The sequence below is a fragment of the Bos javanicus genome, chromosome 23, assembly GCF_032452875.1.
Source record: "Bos javanicus breed banteng chromosome 23, ARS-OSU_banteng_1.0, whole genome shotgun sequence".
Taxonomy (NCBI): Eukaryota; Metazoa; Chordata; class Mammalia; order Artiodactyla; family Bovidae; genus Bos; species Bos javanicus.
The window spans coordinates 15,907,394-15,927,025 of record NC_083890.1 but is presented as its reverse complement, the minus strand read 5'-3'; the positions used below and the strand labels follow the sequence as shown (position 1 = coordinate 15,927,025).

Below are 19,632 nucleotides of genomic sequence, written 5' to 3'. Positions count from 1 at the left end.
CAGCCTCTTACCTGTCCAGGTAGTTCGCATTTCTCGGAGAGCGGCGGCGCCCCCAGCACCTGCCTCCCGGTGCGCGGGCGGGGAGGACGGCGCGGGGCATGGCCTGGTAGAGGCCCCCGGGGAGACGGTGCGGAGTCCAGTCCCGAGCAGGGCAGGCGAGGGAGGGACGGTCCTCCCCCGGCGCCCGCGCGGCCGGCGGCAGCATGAAAAAGAACCCGACGGTGCAGGGCACTTTCAGCAAACTCTTCGGCAAGAAGCATGCCAACCCGCCCGCCACTTCCCTCTACGCCACCAACCCTCCCTGGATCTTCACCCAGGAGGCCCCGGAGGAGGGGACCCGGGGCTTCGGTGAGTGCGCCCGGGAGCGGGAGCGCGCGGGAGCCTGCGCGTGGTCCCCCACCCCAAGGGCGGCCCTCTCCCCGGGCTCTGGATGATCCGCGGCGGCGAGGGCGGGAGACTCGCCAGGGCGGAGGGGGAGCAACGCGTTTGAACCTGTGAGCTGGCCCGGCAGGAGCCTTCGGCAAAGGGAGGTCTCTGGGAAAGGGAAGGAGGGGCCCCTCCCCACCGCAAGGTCAGAGATCTTTGAGGGGGAGGCCGCATCTGATCCTTGTCCCTCTCCCGAGGTGTTTGTTTTCCCTCCTCCGAGGAAGTTATGTTTGTTTTATTGTTGCTAGAAAGGGCTCCCGGGGTTTGCGGTACCCTCCCTCACCCTTCCCCCAGCAGTTCTGTTGAGTCTGAAGTCTTGCCTGGATCTGAGGACTTGGGGATGGTCCCTTCAACTCCTACTCTTTCCTCTTCCTCTGTTCCCCCTCTCCCAGTTCCCAACCGGGCCTCACCTGGCCTGGCTTGTAGGCAGAGAAGGAGCTGCTATCTAGGTGCCCACACACCCGCCTCTACCCTGAGGAGGCCCAGAGCCACTGCTTCCATCAGGATAGCAGGCTGTGCCAGTCACCCAGTCTCTTTCTGGGATCACAGGCCCTTGTCAGGTCAACCCCAGGTGCCTATGAAGCACCCCCTGACTGCCAGCCGCCCTTGGCCCCTGAATCAGGTTGATGTGTCTGCAGGTATTTGAAATCATACCTGCCCTGCCTTTGGGCTCTGCCTGTGGGTCATCTGATCACTGCATCTTTCTGCAATTTGTACCTTCTATAACTGAGAGGGAATCTAGTCGGGTGAAGCCAGGAATTCACTTCTTGTGTCTGATCTGAGGTTCTGGCCCAAGGAGGGTCACCCAGCACTGCTTTAGCTCACCTGCCTTCATTGTCACCCCGTTACCTTCACTGACCTTTATGGCCACAGTGTGGGGACCCCCAGAGGATGTCACAGCCTCACCCTCTGCTCTTGGAGTCAGTTTAGCCCCCAGCTTTATCAGAAGCAGGACACAAGACACCCGGACAGGAGAGGGCAAATGAGACATTGCCTCTCTCTGACCGAAGGATCTCCGGCTGGCTGGTGAACAGAGGTGACCAAATGCCGTTTAGCCCTTTCTGAGCCTTTGCTATAAAAGAGTAAGTGCAAAAGGAACAGAGAGGTGACCTCTGATTGGAACCAGCATGCGAGCTGAGAGAGAAGGGCACCCAGCATTTCCAGAGCAAACAGCAGGAGCAAAGGTGGGAGGGCCAGGGCAGTTTGGAGGCAGGGCTTTAGGAACTTAGCAAACACATGTGTCCTGCCAAGTACAGCTCTGTAAGGCCTAAACACCTCTCCTCGCCTGAATCCCAAACATTTATTGACCCCTTCTTAGGTGCAAGGTACTAAAGTCCTCCTGTTGTTGACTTGTTTAATCCTCATCTAGCCTGTGATGTAGGGACTGTTATTCCTGTTCGACAGATGGGGAAACGGAGGCGCAGAGAGGTTAAATAACATGCCCAAGAGCACACCGCTTTAAATGATCGAGCCAGGATTTTTTTTTTTTTTTCTGTTTTTAAATATTTATTTATGGCTGTGCTAGGTATTCGTTGCTGCACAGGCTTGGGGCAAGTGGGGACTACTCTCTAGTTGGCAGTGCGAGGGCTTCTTACTGTGGTGGTTTCTCTTGTTGCTGAACATGGTTCTAAGGTGCGTGGGGTTTGCTAGTTTCAGCTCCCAGGCTCTAGAGCACAGGCTCAGTAGTTTTGGTGCACGGGTTTAGTTGTTCTGTGCATGTCCCAGATCAGGGATCGGATCACCACTGAGCCAGGGAAGCCAGAGCCAGGATTTTCTTAAGTGTACAGTTCACGGATTTTTTTCTTTTCTTTTTTTTTATAGACTTATCAAGTTGTGTAATTGTCAGCACAATTCAGTTTTAAAACATTTTCATTGCCCCCAGATTTCCCTCATGGGGCTGAGCCAATATTTGAACCCAGGTTGTGGGGCTCCAGAGACCACACTCCAGCTTGCAGAGATGACTTTGTGGAAGGTATGAATGAATGAAAGTCACTCAGTCGTGTCCGCCTCATTGGGACCCGGTGGACTGTAGCCCACCAGACTTCTCCTGGAACTCTCCAGGCAAGACTACTGGAGTGGGTAGCCATTTCCTTCTCCGTGGGGCCTTCCTGACCCAGGGGTTGAACCCCGGGTCTCCTGCATTGCAGGCGGATTTTTTACCATCTGAGCCACCAGGGAAGCCTCGCAAGTGGAAGGTAATCAAGGGGGAATTTGGATGGAGAGGCATCTACCTGAGAACACCTCCCCCCACACTCCTTCCCCAAAGGGAATGCCTTTCTTGCACACTTATCTACATTTTTGCTTTACATACTTTTGCCATAGGTAAATTCCCCAATATTTTTCCTACTCCGAACAGACTTCTGGTGGGGTTAGTAAAGAGATGTGGGCATGGTGCCCAGTCACCTCTGGCCAGCTGCTGTCTCCACCAGCAGGGCTTGGAGCCCAGGGAGCCTCCCGTTCCCTAGGGCACAGCTGGGTCTCCAGCTGACTTAGCCTGCTTGCACCACGTGGAGAGGTGGGAAGCAACGCGCAGCCAGCAGAATGGATCTCCAGTGTTTCCAGGGTATTTCCCGGGCACCAGTGGGTGTAGCAGAAGTCTTTCTGCTAAGCAGGACATGTGTTGGAGGCAGGGACAGGAAGGACTAGTGTTGAGGATTCTCAGATTTGATGAAGACCTCAGACCTATTTTGGAGTCCACCTCTGTTAATAATTGGGGACCTGGCCACTCTCTGAGCCTCAGTGTTTTTTGTTTTGTTTTGTTTTTTGCTTCTGTTAAGTGGGTCCAGCAGTCTGGTGTCCAGGCTCCTTACAGAATAATTGCTTGAATTTTGTATATGGCAGTGCTTTGAAGAGCATTGAAAGGAAAGACACTAAAACAAGGATTGGCAAATTACGGCCCATGGCCTGTTTTTGTAAATAAAGTTTTATTAGAACATGCCCAGTCACACCCATCATTTGCATATCTTCTGTGGTTACCTTTTTGCTACTAAGGGCAGAATTGAGTGACTGCAGCAGAGACAGTGTGGCTCACAAAGCCAAGAATATTTACTAGCTACCCTTTACAGAACAAATCTGTCAACTCCTGCATGGTTTATTATTATCAGGGCATGTCTAGCTCTGAGCACTTCCTGCTTCAGTTCCTCCTCCTAACATTGCTGTAGACCAGAGGAAACTGATCTGTGAAGCGGTCTCAAAGGGGTTGGAATTAGAGTTTCCTAGGGTCCCTGTGTCTGTGATGTTCTCTGCGATGCTGGCAGTATCCATACTCTTGGAGAACAGCTGGTAGGATGCAGAGGGAAGAAAATCAGTGGGGAGTATGTAAGGGAATTAAGAAGTACGCACTTGCTGTTTGGCTACAGTCATGTAAAAATCTGTTTGCACAAGGGTAGGCTGGGTGCAGCAGGTAAAATGCAAACAGTCATGTGAGTGTGGTGATGGGTAGATTTTTCCTTACAGGAATTCCCTGGTATTTATCCAGTAACTATTAGAAGCCCTTAATGCAATTGCATTCCTAATGAAGCCTAGGCCTCCCGGCTGGGCTCACGCAAGGGTCTTAAAAGGCCACACAATTGTTTTTAAAGTACGTGAGAAAACAGAGATGTCGATCTTTCTAAATCTCACGAAAAGGGACTTGCTGCAGCTGTGGCTGCAGTGGCTCTGGACTCCTCCCTTGGCTCTTGGATTAGTTGAGCCAAGCTTCCTTATCTTCCGTCACTCCACCCCACCCCACCAATAGGACACCCTGCTTGCTGGGGGCCCTTCCTCCAAAATGTAAGTCACCTTCCTCACAACCACCTAGGATGCTTATTTGAGATGCAGATTCCTGGGGGCCCCACCTGAGGTATAGGAAGTCAGAATCTCTGGGCTAAGACCCAGATTCTGGACTTCACCAACTGCCAGGTGATTTTTTTTTAATTAATTTATTTATTTGGCTGTGTGGGATCTTTAGTTGCAGCATATGAACTCTTAGTTGCAACATGTGGGATCTAGCTCCCTGACCACGGATTGAAGCCAGGCCCCCTGCATTGGGAGCACAGAGTCTTAGCCACTGGACTGCCAGGGAAGTCCCCTAGGTGATTCTTTTGTATGGGAAAATTTGAGAATCCTTCCCCAGATAGAGCTGGGCCGTTCTCTCTCCCACTGAGGACTTCCTGCAGTTCTACATAAATGTATAGTGCCTATCCCAGTTCCTTATCCACGAGAACCCCTGGGCGTTCTCCTTAAGGTGGCTGCTGGTTCTACTGGTCCTGCTCCTGGGGGCCTCGTGTCTCAGGCCAGGCTAACAGGTAAGAAAGCCATGAACTCATGGCGCTGAGCACATATTTCTGGCCCAGGACAGGCTGGCACCAGCCTCCTGAAAGGAAAGATGACCTGTGCGTGGCAGGGGTGTGAAGGAGATTTCTGTTTACTCCCATCCCCTGGAGGTGTGCTGTGGTTTCACACACACACACACACACACACACACACACACACCCCGACTCTGCTGTCCTATTATATAAGCTCCTCTTGTTCCTGTAGTTCAACTTAGAAAGCCAGGCCCTTCCTTGACCACTGTAGGCTACAGGGTGCCCCTTCTCTCCCAGCCAATAAATTAATGATAATAATACCATCATCATCATTATTATTTTTCCCCCTCATGCTCAGTCATGCCCGGCTCTTTTTCGACCTCATGGATTGTAGCCCACCAGGTTCTTCTGTCCATGGGATTCTCCAGGCAAGAATACTGGAGTAGGTTGCCATTTCCTTCTCCAGGGGATCTTCCTGACCCACGGATTGAACCCATGTCTCTTGAGTCTCCTGCATTAGCAAGCGCTTATCTACTGAAACAAACACCATGCTAAAAACTGTTTTCTCAATTGAGGAAACACTCAGAGGCTGTCAGTCTGACTCCAGGCAGCTCAAAAATTAGTGCATCCAGTCACCCGGGACCTTGTTAAGATCAGATTCTGATGCACTTCAGACTCGTTCTTAGGTGAAGTTCACCAGGGCTGTAGGCTGCTGTACTCTGGGGAGCGTGTCCTAGCCTGGAAGCAGGCGGGGTTGTAGGGGGTGCCTGTTTGTTATGCTCCTCCTCCCCCAGTCCCCAACCCTGAGGCTCCTCCCCACCGTGGTCTCCCCTCCCCTATTCTGTGGCTCTCCCAGCCCAGCCCAACTCCACCTTCCGCGTCCCCTCTGCCCTTGGACAAAGGCTTCTCTCTGGCACCCTGGGTCAGACCTGCTGAGACTTGCTGGGACACACCAGCCTTTTCAGGTTCCTGTCATGTGGCCCTGTTAATTAGCAAGGAAGGGCCTCATCAGCCGTTTGTGGGTTACATTCACATGGGGCCCCCTAGCTTCGTCCCTGAAAGTCTGGGGCTCCAGCCAAGTGACAAGGATCCCATGCCCTACCTCGGTGAGGTGGAGGTTGGGGCCTGTTTTGGGGTTCTGGGTTACTCTGGTCAAGGTAACAAACTCTCCCAGCTGGAAACCCCACCCTTTTTAAGCACCTGGAATTTTTTATTAAAAAACATAATATTTATTTATTTATTTTTGGCTGTGCTGGGTCTTCGTTGCTGACTTTCCTCTAGTTGCAGTGCATGGGTTTCTCATTGCGGGTGGCTTCTCTTGCTCTGGAGCACAGACTCCAGGCCACGCAGGTTCGGTAGTTGCAGTATGAGGGCTCAGTAGTTCCGGCTGCCCGGCTCTAGAGCACAGGCTTAGTTGCTCCACGACATGTGGGATCTTCCCGGATCAGGGATCGAACCTCTGTCCCCGGCATCTGCAGGCAGATTCTTTACCACTGAGCCACCAGAGAAGCCCCAAGCACCTGGAATTTGATGAGACCCGTGGCCAGTGCTCGTGGGTTCATGTGGGGGCTCCTGGCAAATTGGGACCCCGCACTATCACCCCAGCCTTCCTCTCAGCTCTGCCACCTTTTTTCTCTCCCTTGATTTTGGGAGGCTTCTCCCTAAAAGATCCCCATTTGGCGGAGGGGAAACCCAGCCTGAGCAAGTGCTCAGAGTCCTCAAGTGCTACCCGGAGGAGCTGGGGCATGACCTCAGATCTGATTCCCGGATGCATTTGTCTCCTCCAGACCTCACCAACTCTTCAAGCTCCCTGGAGAGGAGCAAAGGGATGTCGAATCCCTGCTGTGCTGGCTATAGCCAGAGGGAATTGGATTCTAGAGTCCGGTTGCCTGGACTTGAATCCTGGCCTCTTTTTCTCACCAGCTGTGGGACCCTGGGCCGGGGACTTAACCTCTCTGAGCCTCAGTTTCCTCATCTGGCAATTGAGGATAGTAAAAGTGCCTCCCACACAGGTGTGTGAAGAGGGATGTAAAGAGAGCTTAGAATGGTCCTAGCTCATAATACTGTATATTAGGTATCACACAGTTACATAAAAAAATTACGTATCACACAGTTACAAAAAAATTATTTTGTTTGGCTGTGCCAGGGCTTAGTCGCAGCACACTCTCAGTTGCGGCATATGGGATCGAGTTTCCACCCAGGGATCGAAACCGGGCCCCCTGCATTGGGTGCCTGGAGTCTTGGCCACTGGGCCACCGGGCAAGTCCCAGACAGTTACATTTTTATCATTCACTTCCTCTCTAGTTTGGACCTATCTAGGATTTGAGGAAGGAGCTAAATAACTGTCCTGGACTTCAGCCTCCATGGAGACCCATGGGCAGCTTTGGGGCTGGGGAGGAAGAGCATTTTGTCAGGCTTTCAACCCTGAGCTCTGTGAGGAAAGAAGGCCCAGTGAGAGGTTCCTCCTTTTGGGGAGAAGCAGAAAGGAAGGGCTGGGAGTGAGGCAGCCATGGGTACCCTGTCCTCAGCTCCCCCAGAGCTAGCGGTTCCCCCCTCCACATAACACACACACACACACACATACACACACACACCCCGCTCCAAACCGAGAAAACTAGGTCAGCATATTTGGGGAGAGGCAGTAAGCCACGTGCCATGTGTAGGGCACCCCCTTATTTGAGCCTGGAGCCCAGCACTGCAAGGGGGTACCCCGTTTGGGCCCTGGCACCACTGCTGCTCTGAGACTTTGGGCCAGCACCCCTCACCAGCCATTCTGGGCCTCAGTCTCCCCATTGGCACAGAGGGCAGCCCCAAGGGTCCAGACTCTAGAATTCTCCCTGACAAGGGAGCAAAGGGCCACCCGCCTTCTGGTGGCTCTGCCCCATAGGGTAGAGTTGTCCAGCCTCCTCTCTGTCAGCAGCTTTATCTCCTGACTTCATCTCCCTCAAGAGGCCCTCCTTTATCTCCTCTATTGAGGAGGGCGCTTCCCAGAAAGTTATTCTAGTGTCCCTGAGACTGATCCCAGCAGAGTTCATTTACTTCTGCAGGAAAATCCCCAAAGTTTGATTCTATTGTCTTTCTCTTTATTTTGGACCTTGACCTTGAGGCTCAGAAAGCCCCAGCCCTGACCTTGAACTCTCGGGCATCCCAGCTTATGGCAGCGGTCACACTTACCCCACTTGCTGGTGTGACTTGACCAGCTGGGAACTGTGCCCGGGTGTGAGGGGCCCAGGAAAGTGTATCAGGTTCTAGTCACACCTCTTTTTCTTTTCTTTTTTCCCCCTTGAAATAACATACATTTAATATCTCATAGTTCTGTAGATCAGAAGTCTGATCTCACTGGACTAAAATTAAAATGTCAGCAACACTTTGTTCTTTTCTGGAGGTTCTAGCGGAGAATGTTTTCTCTCCTTTTCCACCTTCTGCCTGCACTCCCTGGCTCACGGCCCCTTCCATCTTCAGAGCTGGCAACGGCCAGCTGAGTTTTTCACACATCACACCACTTTGCCTCTGCTTCCCTCATCATATTTCCTTCCCTGAATCCCAGCCACACCTCTTAGAACTGGGAAAGCAACTTGAATTTCCAAGAGGTGCTCCCGTGGAAGGGAGCCACCTGGGCCTTCCACGCCTGTCTCTACCAGAGCTGCTCCCTTTCCACAGGTATTCTAGAGAACAATCATATTCTTAGAAAGGGTTCCCCAGTTCAAAATAACCACAAACCAACCAAGACAACAGTGCCTCAGAAGATGGGCTGAGTCATGGAATCTGTGGGCTTCCCAGGTTGCTCAGAGGTAAAGAATCCTGCTGCTAATGCTGGAGACATAAGAGATGCAGGTTTGATTCCTGTATTGAGATCCCCTGGAGGAGGAAATGGCAACCCACTCCAGCATTTTTGGACAGAGGAGTCCATGATGTTGAAAACAGTCAGACACAACTGAGTGACTGAGCATGCATGAAAGATGCTTAGAAGCGTGCCTGACCCATTACAAGTGTCCAATAAATTCTACCTGGTATTATATTATTACTGCTATTATAGTGATCAGCTTGCCAGGTTGCTTGCTTCTAAAACTCCTGTGCTTAGTCAGCTCAGTCATGTCTGACTCTTTGCAACTCCATGGACTGTAGCCCACCAAGCTCCTCTGTCTATGGGGATTCTCCAGGCAAGAATATTAGAGTGGGTTGACATGCCGTCCTCCAGGGGATCTTCCCAACCCAGGGATTGAACCCAGGTCTCCCTCATTGCAAGTGGATTCTTCACTGTTTGAGTCACCAAGGAAGCCCAAAAATACTGGAGTGGCTAGCCTATCCCTTCTCCAGGGGATCTTCCCTACCCAGGAATTGAACCAGGGTCTACTGCATCACTGGTGGATTCTTTACCAGCTAAGCTACCAGGGAACCTCTAAAACTCCTTGGTACACAATAATAGTAACTATTAATATTGTGGTAACTCAACTGCAGAGAGGATGCTCCCTTGACCCCAACACTGGTACAGATTTAAATGAAATAGTGAGAGGGAGGGGAGCATGCCTGGGTTAGTCCCCACCCTACCCCATGTCCTAATAAGGGGCCAGGCAGCCATGGACCTGGCTGCCAGGTCAGATCTAGGTCCTTGGTTTCAAAGCCCTGTCTAGAAAATGTCCTCGGAAACCCTGGTGTCAACACGCTGGTGAGACATTAGAGCCAGTGAGAACTGGGTGGGCTTTAGTGTTAGTGGTTGGAGGTGTGGTTATCTCTACTATTCTTGTTTCTGATTGGGCCAAATCTACACTCTTACAACCTCCTTCTCCCTCCCCACCCACCCCCTGGCATCTTGGTCTCCAGGCCCAGGCGTGGAGCCTGGCAGCCACACTGGGAAGTCGGGTTTGCCCGGAGTGTATGGGACAGGGCAGTGCTGGGAACTGGAATTTCCAGGGACGAGGGGAAAGCTTGCCATGTTGGTCTCTCAGAAAGGTGGAGAATCTGGAATGTGCCAGCCAGCTCTCTGCCTGGTAGGGCAACACACAAAGGTTTCTGGGTCCCATTTCTAAGATGCCCCCTGGAGCCTCCATGTCATATTCAAGGCCCTCTATGTCAGATCTGTAAACTCGTAATTTCCTCCTAAAGTCACATACAAGAGGAAAAGTAATCACCATTCATCCAATGTTTCAGTTAGTAGGATACTAGTTCATGGAATTTTGACTTTTCTCCTCTGTCCTCCCTGGCTAAAGAGGAAGTCCCCCATGTCCCATAAATGGAGAAAGTCCTCCTTGCTCATGGCCCATGTAATAGGAGGTCTGCAGTGACTCCTGCCTCTTGGAGGTGACAGTGTGAATCTGGGGCAGGATGGGAAATTCCCATCCATGTGTGCTAAGAGTCATGAGGGCGATTGGTTGAGAAAATGTGACTAGCGTCTCACTCCCTCCCACTCCTGTAGAAACAACCCAGAGCACAGGGCTAGCAACTAGAGGAAGAGAAATGTTCTGTATCATCTTTCTACAGGGGACAGAACCACATTTGCTGGCCCCATCATTGCTCCCATTGTACAGATGAGAAAACTGAGATCCAGACTGGTTATATGACATGGCAAGTCCATGGCAGAGCTGGGATCTGTATTAAATCAGGTGAACCCTACTGTCCTATACTTTCTGCTCTGCCCTCAAGGACACCTCAAATGGAGCCATGACCCCCAATCATTCATGGTTTGGGGGCTAAAGAAATCTTGGGTTAAGGACTTCCCTGGTAGTCCAGTGGCTAAGACTGCACTCCCAATGCAGGGGGCCTGGGTTCAATTCCTGGTCAGGGAACTAGATCCCACATGCTGTAACTAAGAGTTTGTATGCTGCAACTAAGACCCGGCACAGCCAAATAAATAAACAAACAAATAAAAGAGATCTCAGGTTAGCAGAGTCCAGAAGGTGGGTGCTGAGCTACTGGGTGGCCTCATCTGCTCTACTAGTTTCAGATTAGAAATTCAAACACTTGAGAGAAAACAGCTTGTTTTCTTCCCTCTCTCAGATATAAGCATTAGCTGGGGCCTTGGCCAAGCTCTCAGCGCCCCCAAAGGAGGGTCTTGTGGGAGTGAAGGCTCAGATCCCGCAGTGGGTGGATCAGGAGACAGATGGCAGCTGGGGGCCGAAAGCCCCAGGAGACCCCGAGAAATCACCCCTGGAGTCCCTCGCAGTGCTGATTCCCATGGCCCCATCAGCGCACGTCCACCTGTAGGATCTTGTCATGAAGAGGCGCCTGGCAGGGCCAAGCAGGGGCCACCAAGGGGTTGGTTGTCCTTACTGGGAACTGCAGGGCAGACTAAACTCAGCCGGCCCCCATGCCCTTGATCCCCAGTCATGGTTTCCCCCGTCTTGTCTCCTCTAGATGGGATCTATTATGGAGACAACCGGTTTGACACTGTGAGTGAGTCGGGAACCGCCACGCTGAAAGCTCGGCCAAGAGTCCGGCCCCTGCTCACCTTTCTTCCGCTGGTGAGTACGTTCTGCCCTGAGGTCGGAGGGTCTGCTCTGGGCGGGCCACCTGGGCTGCCACAGAGAAGGCGGCCCCACCTGCCCTGGTCCAAGTGGTCATCAGCCTCACCCTCTGTCCATCCTCTTCCTTCCTGATGCCAACTGAGGGTGGCTACTGGGAGGAGGCATGGCTCACGACAGGAAGGCTGAGATTAGGGATGTCAGCTCCTTTGAGTCGAAACCTAAGGAGGGGTTATGGGGAACTTGGGTGCAGAAGCAACGCAGCAGTGGGTACCTCCAGCTCAATGGGATTCCTATTTTACACTCACCGGGGGCTGCCTGCTCCATGCCAGGCCTCGCATAGGATGCTGGGATTCAGAGATGATTGACCCAGGATTGCTCAAGGAACCCTCTGCCCAGTATAGGGGATGAATCAGTAAAGAGACTGTTAATACATAGACCAGAGCAGGAGCAGCCTACCTAGCCACAGGGATTGGTCAAGGAAGGCTTCTTGGAAGAGGTGACACCGGAACTGTCTCAAAGGTCAAATAGCAGTGACCCTTGGGAGAAGAGCATGTGGACTGCTTTATTTGTGGGTCTGAAACTGCCAGAAACCAAACACTCCCTTCTGGAGCCTGTGATTGGGCTTTTGTTCTCTGACAAGGGAAAGAGACTCAAAACAACCTCCCCGTGACTGGTTCTATTTACTGTGACGAGAGCTCTGGCTTTTCCAAGACAGCCTAGGCCTGTGCTGTCCAATAGAAATACAATGCAAGCGTCAGGTATAACTATTATTTCTAGTAGCAACATGAATAAGAAATAGGTAAAATTAGTCCAGAGATGATCATTTCAACATTTAATCAGCGTAGAAGGTACGACTGAGATGTTTTACATTCTTTCACACTAAGTCATCAAAGTCTAGCGTGTCGCACTTCGAGCACACATCCTGCTTCTGAGCAGTGACATTTCAAGGGCTCAGTAGCCACTTGTGGTCAGTGGCTACCATATACAACAGCCCAGATTTAGACCTAAACAGCCAGCCTCATAAATTCTAGGTTCATTACCATCTGTGAGACCTGGGTCCCGGTTGGGACAGTGACATGGGGGTCACAGCATCTCATGCTTCCATGAGGCTCTGTTCTGCCTCAGCTCAAAAGGCACCAAATCGTGATCTGAGTTTTCAGGGGCCCGTTAGACCTCACAGCACCCAACACCTTGGTCCCCCCACCCACAAATTCTGCCCAGCACTGCCTGGCACAACCACCTCCCTCGCACCATCGTCAATTTTTTTCTGGTTGTTCAGCCTCGCCACAGACCTGAGATTCTAGATGGGAGAGACTGAATCTTACATTCTCCTTGCTGTGTCCCCAAGGCCTGTATGTGGAGGGCTGAGCATACAGACCGCTGGGCATACGGCTTTAATTTATTTTCCGCTTACAAAAGCAATTCATGGACATCGCAGACAAATACAGAAAGTACAACACCACCAGTGAAAAGGTATAAAGCAGATGAGTCCACTCCTCACTGTTTCCAGAGATGCATAAAACTGTTTCCAGGGTTACCGCACCCATATATGCAGATGAAACAGTTTTGAGACTGTCTGTCACTAGAGGTGAATTTGATTCTCTCTCTTCATCTACCGCATACTCAGAATTACAGCAGTGGGCACCCAGGGCTGACACACCCGTGCCCACTGTGGTTGATAAAATATTGAAATAAATGGCTGTTGCCCTTTGAGTGGCTGTTGGTCTCTTAGCTCCTCTCTCAGGTCTGCACCAGCAAGTAAAGCGTTAATGAGGCATAACTGAGTTTGTTCTGATTGGTCAGCATCCTGTATCCCTGCCTCTACCCACCCACGCACTTTGGACCACTTGATTAACAGCACAGGTCCATACCTTTCTGCCCTCCTCCCTTCTGGTTTGGGTCCTCTGGTTTGGTTCTGATCTGGGCCCACCAGGGCCTGACTGCACAGGGTTAGGGGCTGCTGGCTGGTACTGGCTTGGGAACAGTCCTTCAGGGCAAGCCTCAGACCCAGTCCCAGGAGATGGGGGCTTCTCCCCAGCAGACTCACAGCCCCTCACTGGTGAGGACGAGGGAATGAACACACCATGAATCCACAACTGAAAGGGACCTCGTGGGGTCCACACCAGCCTCCCTAGACGCTGGCAGGAACTGAACCCAGAAAGGGAAGGTCATTCCACGCCTTCAGTGCCAACTGTGCAGCTGGCGTGGTCCTAGCCAACAGCAGGGCCATGAGATCGTGACTGACTCGTGGGGGGCCCTTCCTGTGTGTCAGGCACCATCCCAAGTGCCTAGCATGTGTTCACTGAACTGATAGAGAAGCTGAAGCTCAGGATGGGGAAGTAACTTGGTCAAGGACAGGCAGCTCATAAGTGGCAGAGCTGGGGTTTGTAGCCAGGCTCCCGGGTCCAAGTTCTATTGGGCCATCCTACCTGCCCTTCCACCCATGACCTAGAAGCTTTTCCTTCTTCCCTCCCAACATCAACCTGCAGAACCACCTGCATCTCCTGTGTCTGCCTCTCTGCACTCCTGCCTGGCCTTTTGGGGATCACACATCCCTCTGAGACCATGCTGAGGCTGTGGGCCACATCCGCACGATCTTGCTTACAATTCCAACACAGGGATCTCAGGCCCCAGAAGCCCACCTATGATGCACCTCGAGATTAGGAGCCCTGAGCCTGACCGCTTGTGTCCTGGGGACTTGTTTTGCTCCTGACTCAGGTCCTAAGATACAAAGCAGCTCCAGCATCTGGGTTATGGGGAACCCATCTCCTCTGCCTTAGGCTCTGGACTGGGGCCTCTGCTTTCCCCTTGCTGGGACAGAAGGCCGGGAGAATGAGAGGCAGGAGGACAGAACTGCAGGTTCACATGCAGACGTGCACACCCTGCCCCCAGCCCCACCCCCAAGCCAGGTTGGCTGGGGAGCTGGGCTGTGACACCGCCTCACAGCTGGGCCTCGCCCCTCCCTGTCCTGCCTTCCCACACTCAGGGGGCACCTCCCAGACCCGACCCTGGGGCAGGGGAGGTGCCAGGCTGCAGTGCCCATGACAGGCCCATGCTCTTCCTTGAGTGCCAGCCAGGCACTGTCTTCTGAGCACACAGTTGCTCCCATGACCCCTCATGAGTCCCCCGTGGGATGGTGTGAGAGGGGAGGGCAAGATGAGGAGGGGACAGGCGTGGCTGGCGCTTCTGCTTCCTTCCTAGACCTTCCTTGCCTATTGAGGTGAAAGTTCAAAGGATGGAGAAATATTCTGGCCTACTCCATACTTTCCCAAGCAGCTGGCCGCCAAAGGCCAGTTACAAGAAGGACCCTGGGATCTCTTGGTGACTAGGATGGGCTCTGGATTGATCCTTGGGTGACCAGTCCCAGCTCTGCCTCTGGGCCATGAGGCCCTTCCTCTCCCGGGGCCTCTGGCTCCTCACCCATCAGCAGGGTTACATGGGATGGTCTGCTAAGGTCTCCTCAGCTGTGACTTTCTGTGTTCAAATAACTCACTAACAGAGGAGCAGGAAGTGGGGTCAGCTCTCTGGAGGCCCCCAACGATGCCAGGCCCTCTGAAAAGGAGGCCCTCTAGCCACCAGGGCTTCCCCGACCCCACCCTGCCCCAACTTCCTGCTCTGAGAACTCCAAGGAGCTGGATTAGCATGGCAAACATCAAAACTGGGGGTGGGGGGTGCGCACGGACCTTGGTGAGCACTGGAATAAGAAAACTGAAGCCCAGGGAGGGGGGATGCATGCAACTCCCTCAGCTCCTAGGCAGAGACAGACCCCAAGCCCAGGTCTTCTCCCAATTCCCATCTACACCACCATGGATGGGCCTGGGCTAAGTCTGGGAAGGGGCCTTTCTCCCCACTTCCTTCTCCCTCCAAGGGGAAGCTCGGCCCAGAATTCAAGCCAGAGTCTGTCCCTAGCTTCTCAGAGCTGAGACGGTAGGACGGCTGGTGGTGGGAAGGGCAAACTTGTCTCTGGGGCTGCCTCTGGCCCTACCCCAGTCTGAACCTGACCATCTCCAGGGCAGTGCATATGAGGAATTGAAAAAGAAATGCCAATGAGGCAAATATGGGGAAACTGGCTGGACAGGTCCCCCAGGGTGCCTCGGGCGGTGAGAGCTCCCTGGGTCACCCCACCCTCTGAGTCAGGCAGGGCTGGCAGGGCCTGGGGAGATGTCAGGCTGGGCTCCGGGCAGGAAGCCTGACTGTTTGGAGGCCCACCCTCTACTCAGCAGAGATGCAGCCCGAGTCAGCTGGATTTCTCCTTTCCACCCTTCCTCTCCATCCCCAGCCCCGGGAGCTGTCTTGGAAGCCAAGGCCCAGGCTCCCTTTGGGGTTGGCGCTCCTTTGGGTGAGCTGGGGAGGGCGGTCGGTCATGATTGGCTTTTGAGTGATTCTCTTGGCTGACGTTAGCTGGCAGGGCTCTCGGGTAGGGGAGCTCCGGGTGTTCCTGTGGGAGTGGGTGTCGGAAGCCTGCAGCCAGTGAACAGATGGAGCACCCTTTCCCCGCCGAAGCCACCCTGCCTCTGCCCACCTGGCTCTTCTTCCACAGGGAGGGCCTCAGCCTGAACCCCCAAAGCCCAGCATACACCCTCATCCTCACCACATATGACCGCCCCTTGGCCACCTATGGGACTTCCCAGGTGGTGCTAGTGGTAAAGAACTCGCCTGCCAACGCAGGAGACGTAAGAGACACGGGTTCTATATCCCTGGGTCGGGAAGATCCCTGCAGGAAGAAATAGCAACCCACTCCAGTATTCTCGCCTGGAAAATCCTATGGACAAAAGAGCCTGGCAGGCTATAGTCCATAGGGTTGTAGAGTTGGACACGACTGAAGTGATTTAGCACACACTCTTGGCCACCCTGTGGGTTCAGGGATGTGTGCCCCCCACTCAGGCTGCCTTCAGAAGGACTGATTGGGAAAGCAGCTCTAGAAGTGACCTGAAGTGTCAAAGTGTTACTTGCTTCAGTTGTGTCCAACTCCTTCTGACCCCGTGGACTGCAGCCTGCTGGGCTCCTCTGTCCGTGGGGATTCTCTAGGCAAGAATACTGCAGTGGGTTGCCATTTTCTTCTGCAGGGGATCTTCCCAACCCAGGGATTGAAACTGGATCTCCTGCATTGCAGTTCTTTACCACTGAGGCACCAGAAGAGGCCTAAGCGCCATTTGAATGGAGGATTCTAGGGACCTTGGTGTCTGGAGCAAGGTCAGGAAGGGGGCGGGGTGGGCTCTTAGGGCTTGTCTCCTTGATCCCATGGACTCCTTGCCCTGCAGGGCAACAGAGCACAGCCCTCTGCAGATGAGAGAGATCCTGGGGTGGCAGGTCGGTCCAGAGTAAGACAGTATTGTTGGTGGAATTCGTCCCCCAGGAAGGAGGCATGAGCTTCAGCAGAGGGCAGGGGCTGGGGCAAGGAAGTCCTGGAGCTCTTTTTATATTAAAAAAAAATTTTTTTCCTAAGGTTATTTTTTTTAACATGGACCATTTTTTTAAAAGTCTTTATTGAATTGTTACAGTATTGCTTTTGTTCTATTTTGGGGTTTTGACAAGGCATGTGGGGTCTTAGCTCCCCAACCGGGGATCAAACTCACACCCCCTGCACTGGAAGGTGAAGTCTTGACCACTGGATCACCAGGAAGGTCCTGGAGCTCTTGATTTTAAACGCTCACTGGGTCCCCCAAAGCTGGGAAACAACCGCCAGGGCTTCACCCAGCTGGGGACGCTGGGTGCCGGGAGGGGTTTCCTTGTGGCCCTCACTCCGGGGGCCCGTCCCCCTGCTCCCCAGCCTTCCGCAGTGTTCCCAACCATTCCCGGCTCTGATTCTGACTCAGGGTCACCTCCCTCACCCCCCGAGCTCTGCACCGCCCCCTGAGGTGTCCCAGCCAGGCTCCTGGAGGAATCTGTGAGGAAGTTTGCATTCCATAGTGTGTCACTAAGGCTCTGAGCTGGCTCGCACTCAAGGTCAACTGTGTGTAGCCCGTTGGCCCAACCCTTGTGACCCACCCTTGGGGTTGGCCTGCGATCTGAGGAACCCCAGGTATGAGGATGTGTGTCCCGGCCCAGGGAGGGCAAGGGGACTGGGCTGGGGCCATCGGTGGGGTGAGGCTGTCCCCCAGATCCTTGGTGGTGCATCAGGGGGCTAGTGGTGGGCTCTGACTCCCTATAACTTTAAGGGGGAGACAACCTCAGTCCTCAAATAGTGAATGCTTTCCTCCCCTCCTCTTTTCTGCTTTCTTTTCTCCTTCTCTTTAACTCTGAAATATTTGTGGTCAAAAGGGCAGTAGGGGATTCCCGGTGACCTGGCCCTGACTTCGGGGAAGCACCCATCTATCTCTTCAAGCCCAACCAGACAGACACATCCCAGGAGTCCCTCCCAGAACAGAGTATCCATGGACTCGGGCCACTGCTCACCCACTGAGCCTTGTTAGGACCTGAGGGGTGGGGGCCCGGAGAGATGCCCCCTCCTTGAGTGCTTCTCTGCGGGATCTCTTTAGGTGTGGGGAGGCCTCTGATGTCACAGCAAACCCACAGAGGTGGGATCAACCCCATCTTACAGATGAGAAAACTGAACCTCAAAAGGCAAGAAGGGGGCACACTTCCTGACCACGGAGTGTGTGATTCTATCTTTGAGACGATGGAGTTAAATTAAGATTGCCAGAGTGGTCTGCTGCTGCTGCTGCTGCTAAGTCGCTTCAGTTGTGTCCGACTCTGTGCAACCCCATGGACTGCAGCCTACCAGGCTTCTCCGTCCATGGGATTCTCCAGGCAAGAACACTGGAGTGGGTTGCCATTTCCTTCTCCAATGCATGAAAGTGGAAAGTGAAAGTGAAGTCGCTCAGTCATGTCCGACTCTTAGCGACCCCATGGACTGCAGCCTACCAGGCTCCTCCGTCCATGGGATTTTCCAGGCAACAGTACTGGAGTGGGGTGCCATTGCCTTCTCCAGTGTGGTCTACCCACCTACAAAATCCATGCTTTTCTTCTTTTTTTAAGTATTCATTTATTTGGCTGCACTGGGTCTTAGGGACAGCACACAGCATCTTCACTGCATTACGCAGGAACTGGTGTGGCAACACCTGGACTCTCTAGTTGTGGTTCACAGGCTTAGTTGCTATGCAGCATGTAGGATCTTAGTTCCCCAACCAGAGATCGAACCCACATCCCTCGAATTGCACAGTGGATTTTGACCCACTGGAGCACCAGGGAAGTAAGTCCCATGCTCTTCTTGATTACAAGAACTTAAAAAAACAAAAACAAAAAACTACGGATTGTGTGTGTGTGTATTTTTTAATTGTGAAGGAAACAGAAGTTCATTGTTCAGAACTGAAAATAGAGACAAGTATAAGGAAGGAAATATATATAAATATTCTCAGAATGGCATTTCCGTCCCTAGGCTCCCTGCCAGCTAATCATTGCCGGGTGACCTTTCAGTATACAAGGCTGTGATGGGGCTGCTTGACTGAGCTGGGGAGTGGGCAAGGTGACGGGGATCTTAGCTTCTGGGTGTTGTCCGGGTGTGGGTTCGGGAAGGGCTGAGGCCCAGCTTCAGGGGGAATGCCCCACCTGGACTCTGCCCCAGGCATTGAGCAAGGCTGCTGTTGCGGAGTGGGGGTGGCCTGGCTGAGGATGGAGGCACCAAGAGGCTGCCCCAGCAGAGGGGCTCAGATGATCATTTGCATGTTCTTGGTCATTTCCCTTGCCCACCGGGTGGCCACACCCTGTCCCTTGATGTGGGGCCGCTGTCCTTTAAGGGCCAGACACGTCTCCCTCCTGAGTCTGCTTGAGGGGTACGCCAGCCCCTGCAGGCAGCCCCCTGGGGCGTGGGGTCTGTGATTTTCCCAGGGCAAGCGTGCTGAGGGTGGGGCAGCCCTTGGCTGACTGCGGCAGTCACAGGCCCACGTTGGAGCCAGAGGTGACCTCAGGCCCAGTCCTGCCCGCTTGGCCTCGCCCTGTGACTCCTGGAAAAGCAGCTTCACAGACTCCTCCCTCCCCCCTCCTCTCCCTTCCTCCTCCCCTGGCCCCCCCTTGTTCCGCCGCCCCCCTCACCCCAAGAACTCTCCCGAGACAAAGACGGAGGTCCGTCTCAACACCTGGTCGTGGAAGGGTGGCCTCCGGTGTTCAGGCCGCTGCCCACATGGCACAGGTGAGCTGAGCACAGGTGGGACTTATGGGCCGGGACTCACAGAACGCCAGGCTGGAGATGATCCTAAAGAGCGTTCACAGGAGGGAGGGAAGGAGGCCCTTTGTTCCCAGTTAATTGGTGGTGGGTCTGGCGCCAGAACACAGACTTTACACTTCCCTGTCCTGTGTTCCTGCCACCTCTCATTCATTCATCCAGGAGTTTCTTCACTCATCCAACTCTCACTGAATTGCCCTGTCTGTGCCAGGTAGGGCAAAAAGAATCAGCCATCCCCCTACCCACAGACAGGCTAGGCTGGGCCAGCAGAGACCAGGGCCACCTGCAACAGACCTCG

The 19,632-nt window shown here is 53.3% G+C and overlaps 1 protein-coding gene across 1 annotated transcript in view; it reads left to right on the top strand.

The window, feature by feature from the left end:
- C23H6orf132 (chromosome 23 C6orf132 homolog) overlaps window positions 1–19,632 on the top strand; it is a 35,859-nt gene continuing 16,227 nt past the window's right edge. The window contains exons 1-2 of the mRNA XM_061398145.1: window positions 1–348; window positions 11,064–11,170. Coding sequence (XP_061254129.1) covers window positions 204–348; window positions 11,064–11,170 — 252 coding nt within the window. The 5' untranslated portion in view covers window positions 1–203. The remainder of the gene's footprint in view (window positions 349–11,063; window positions 11,171–19,632) is intronic.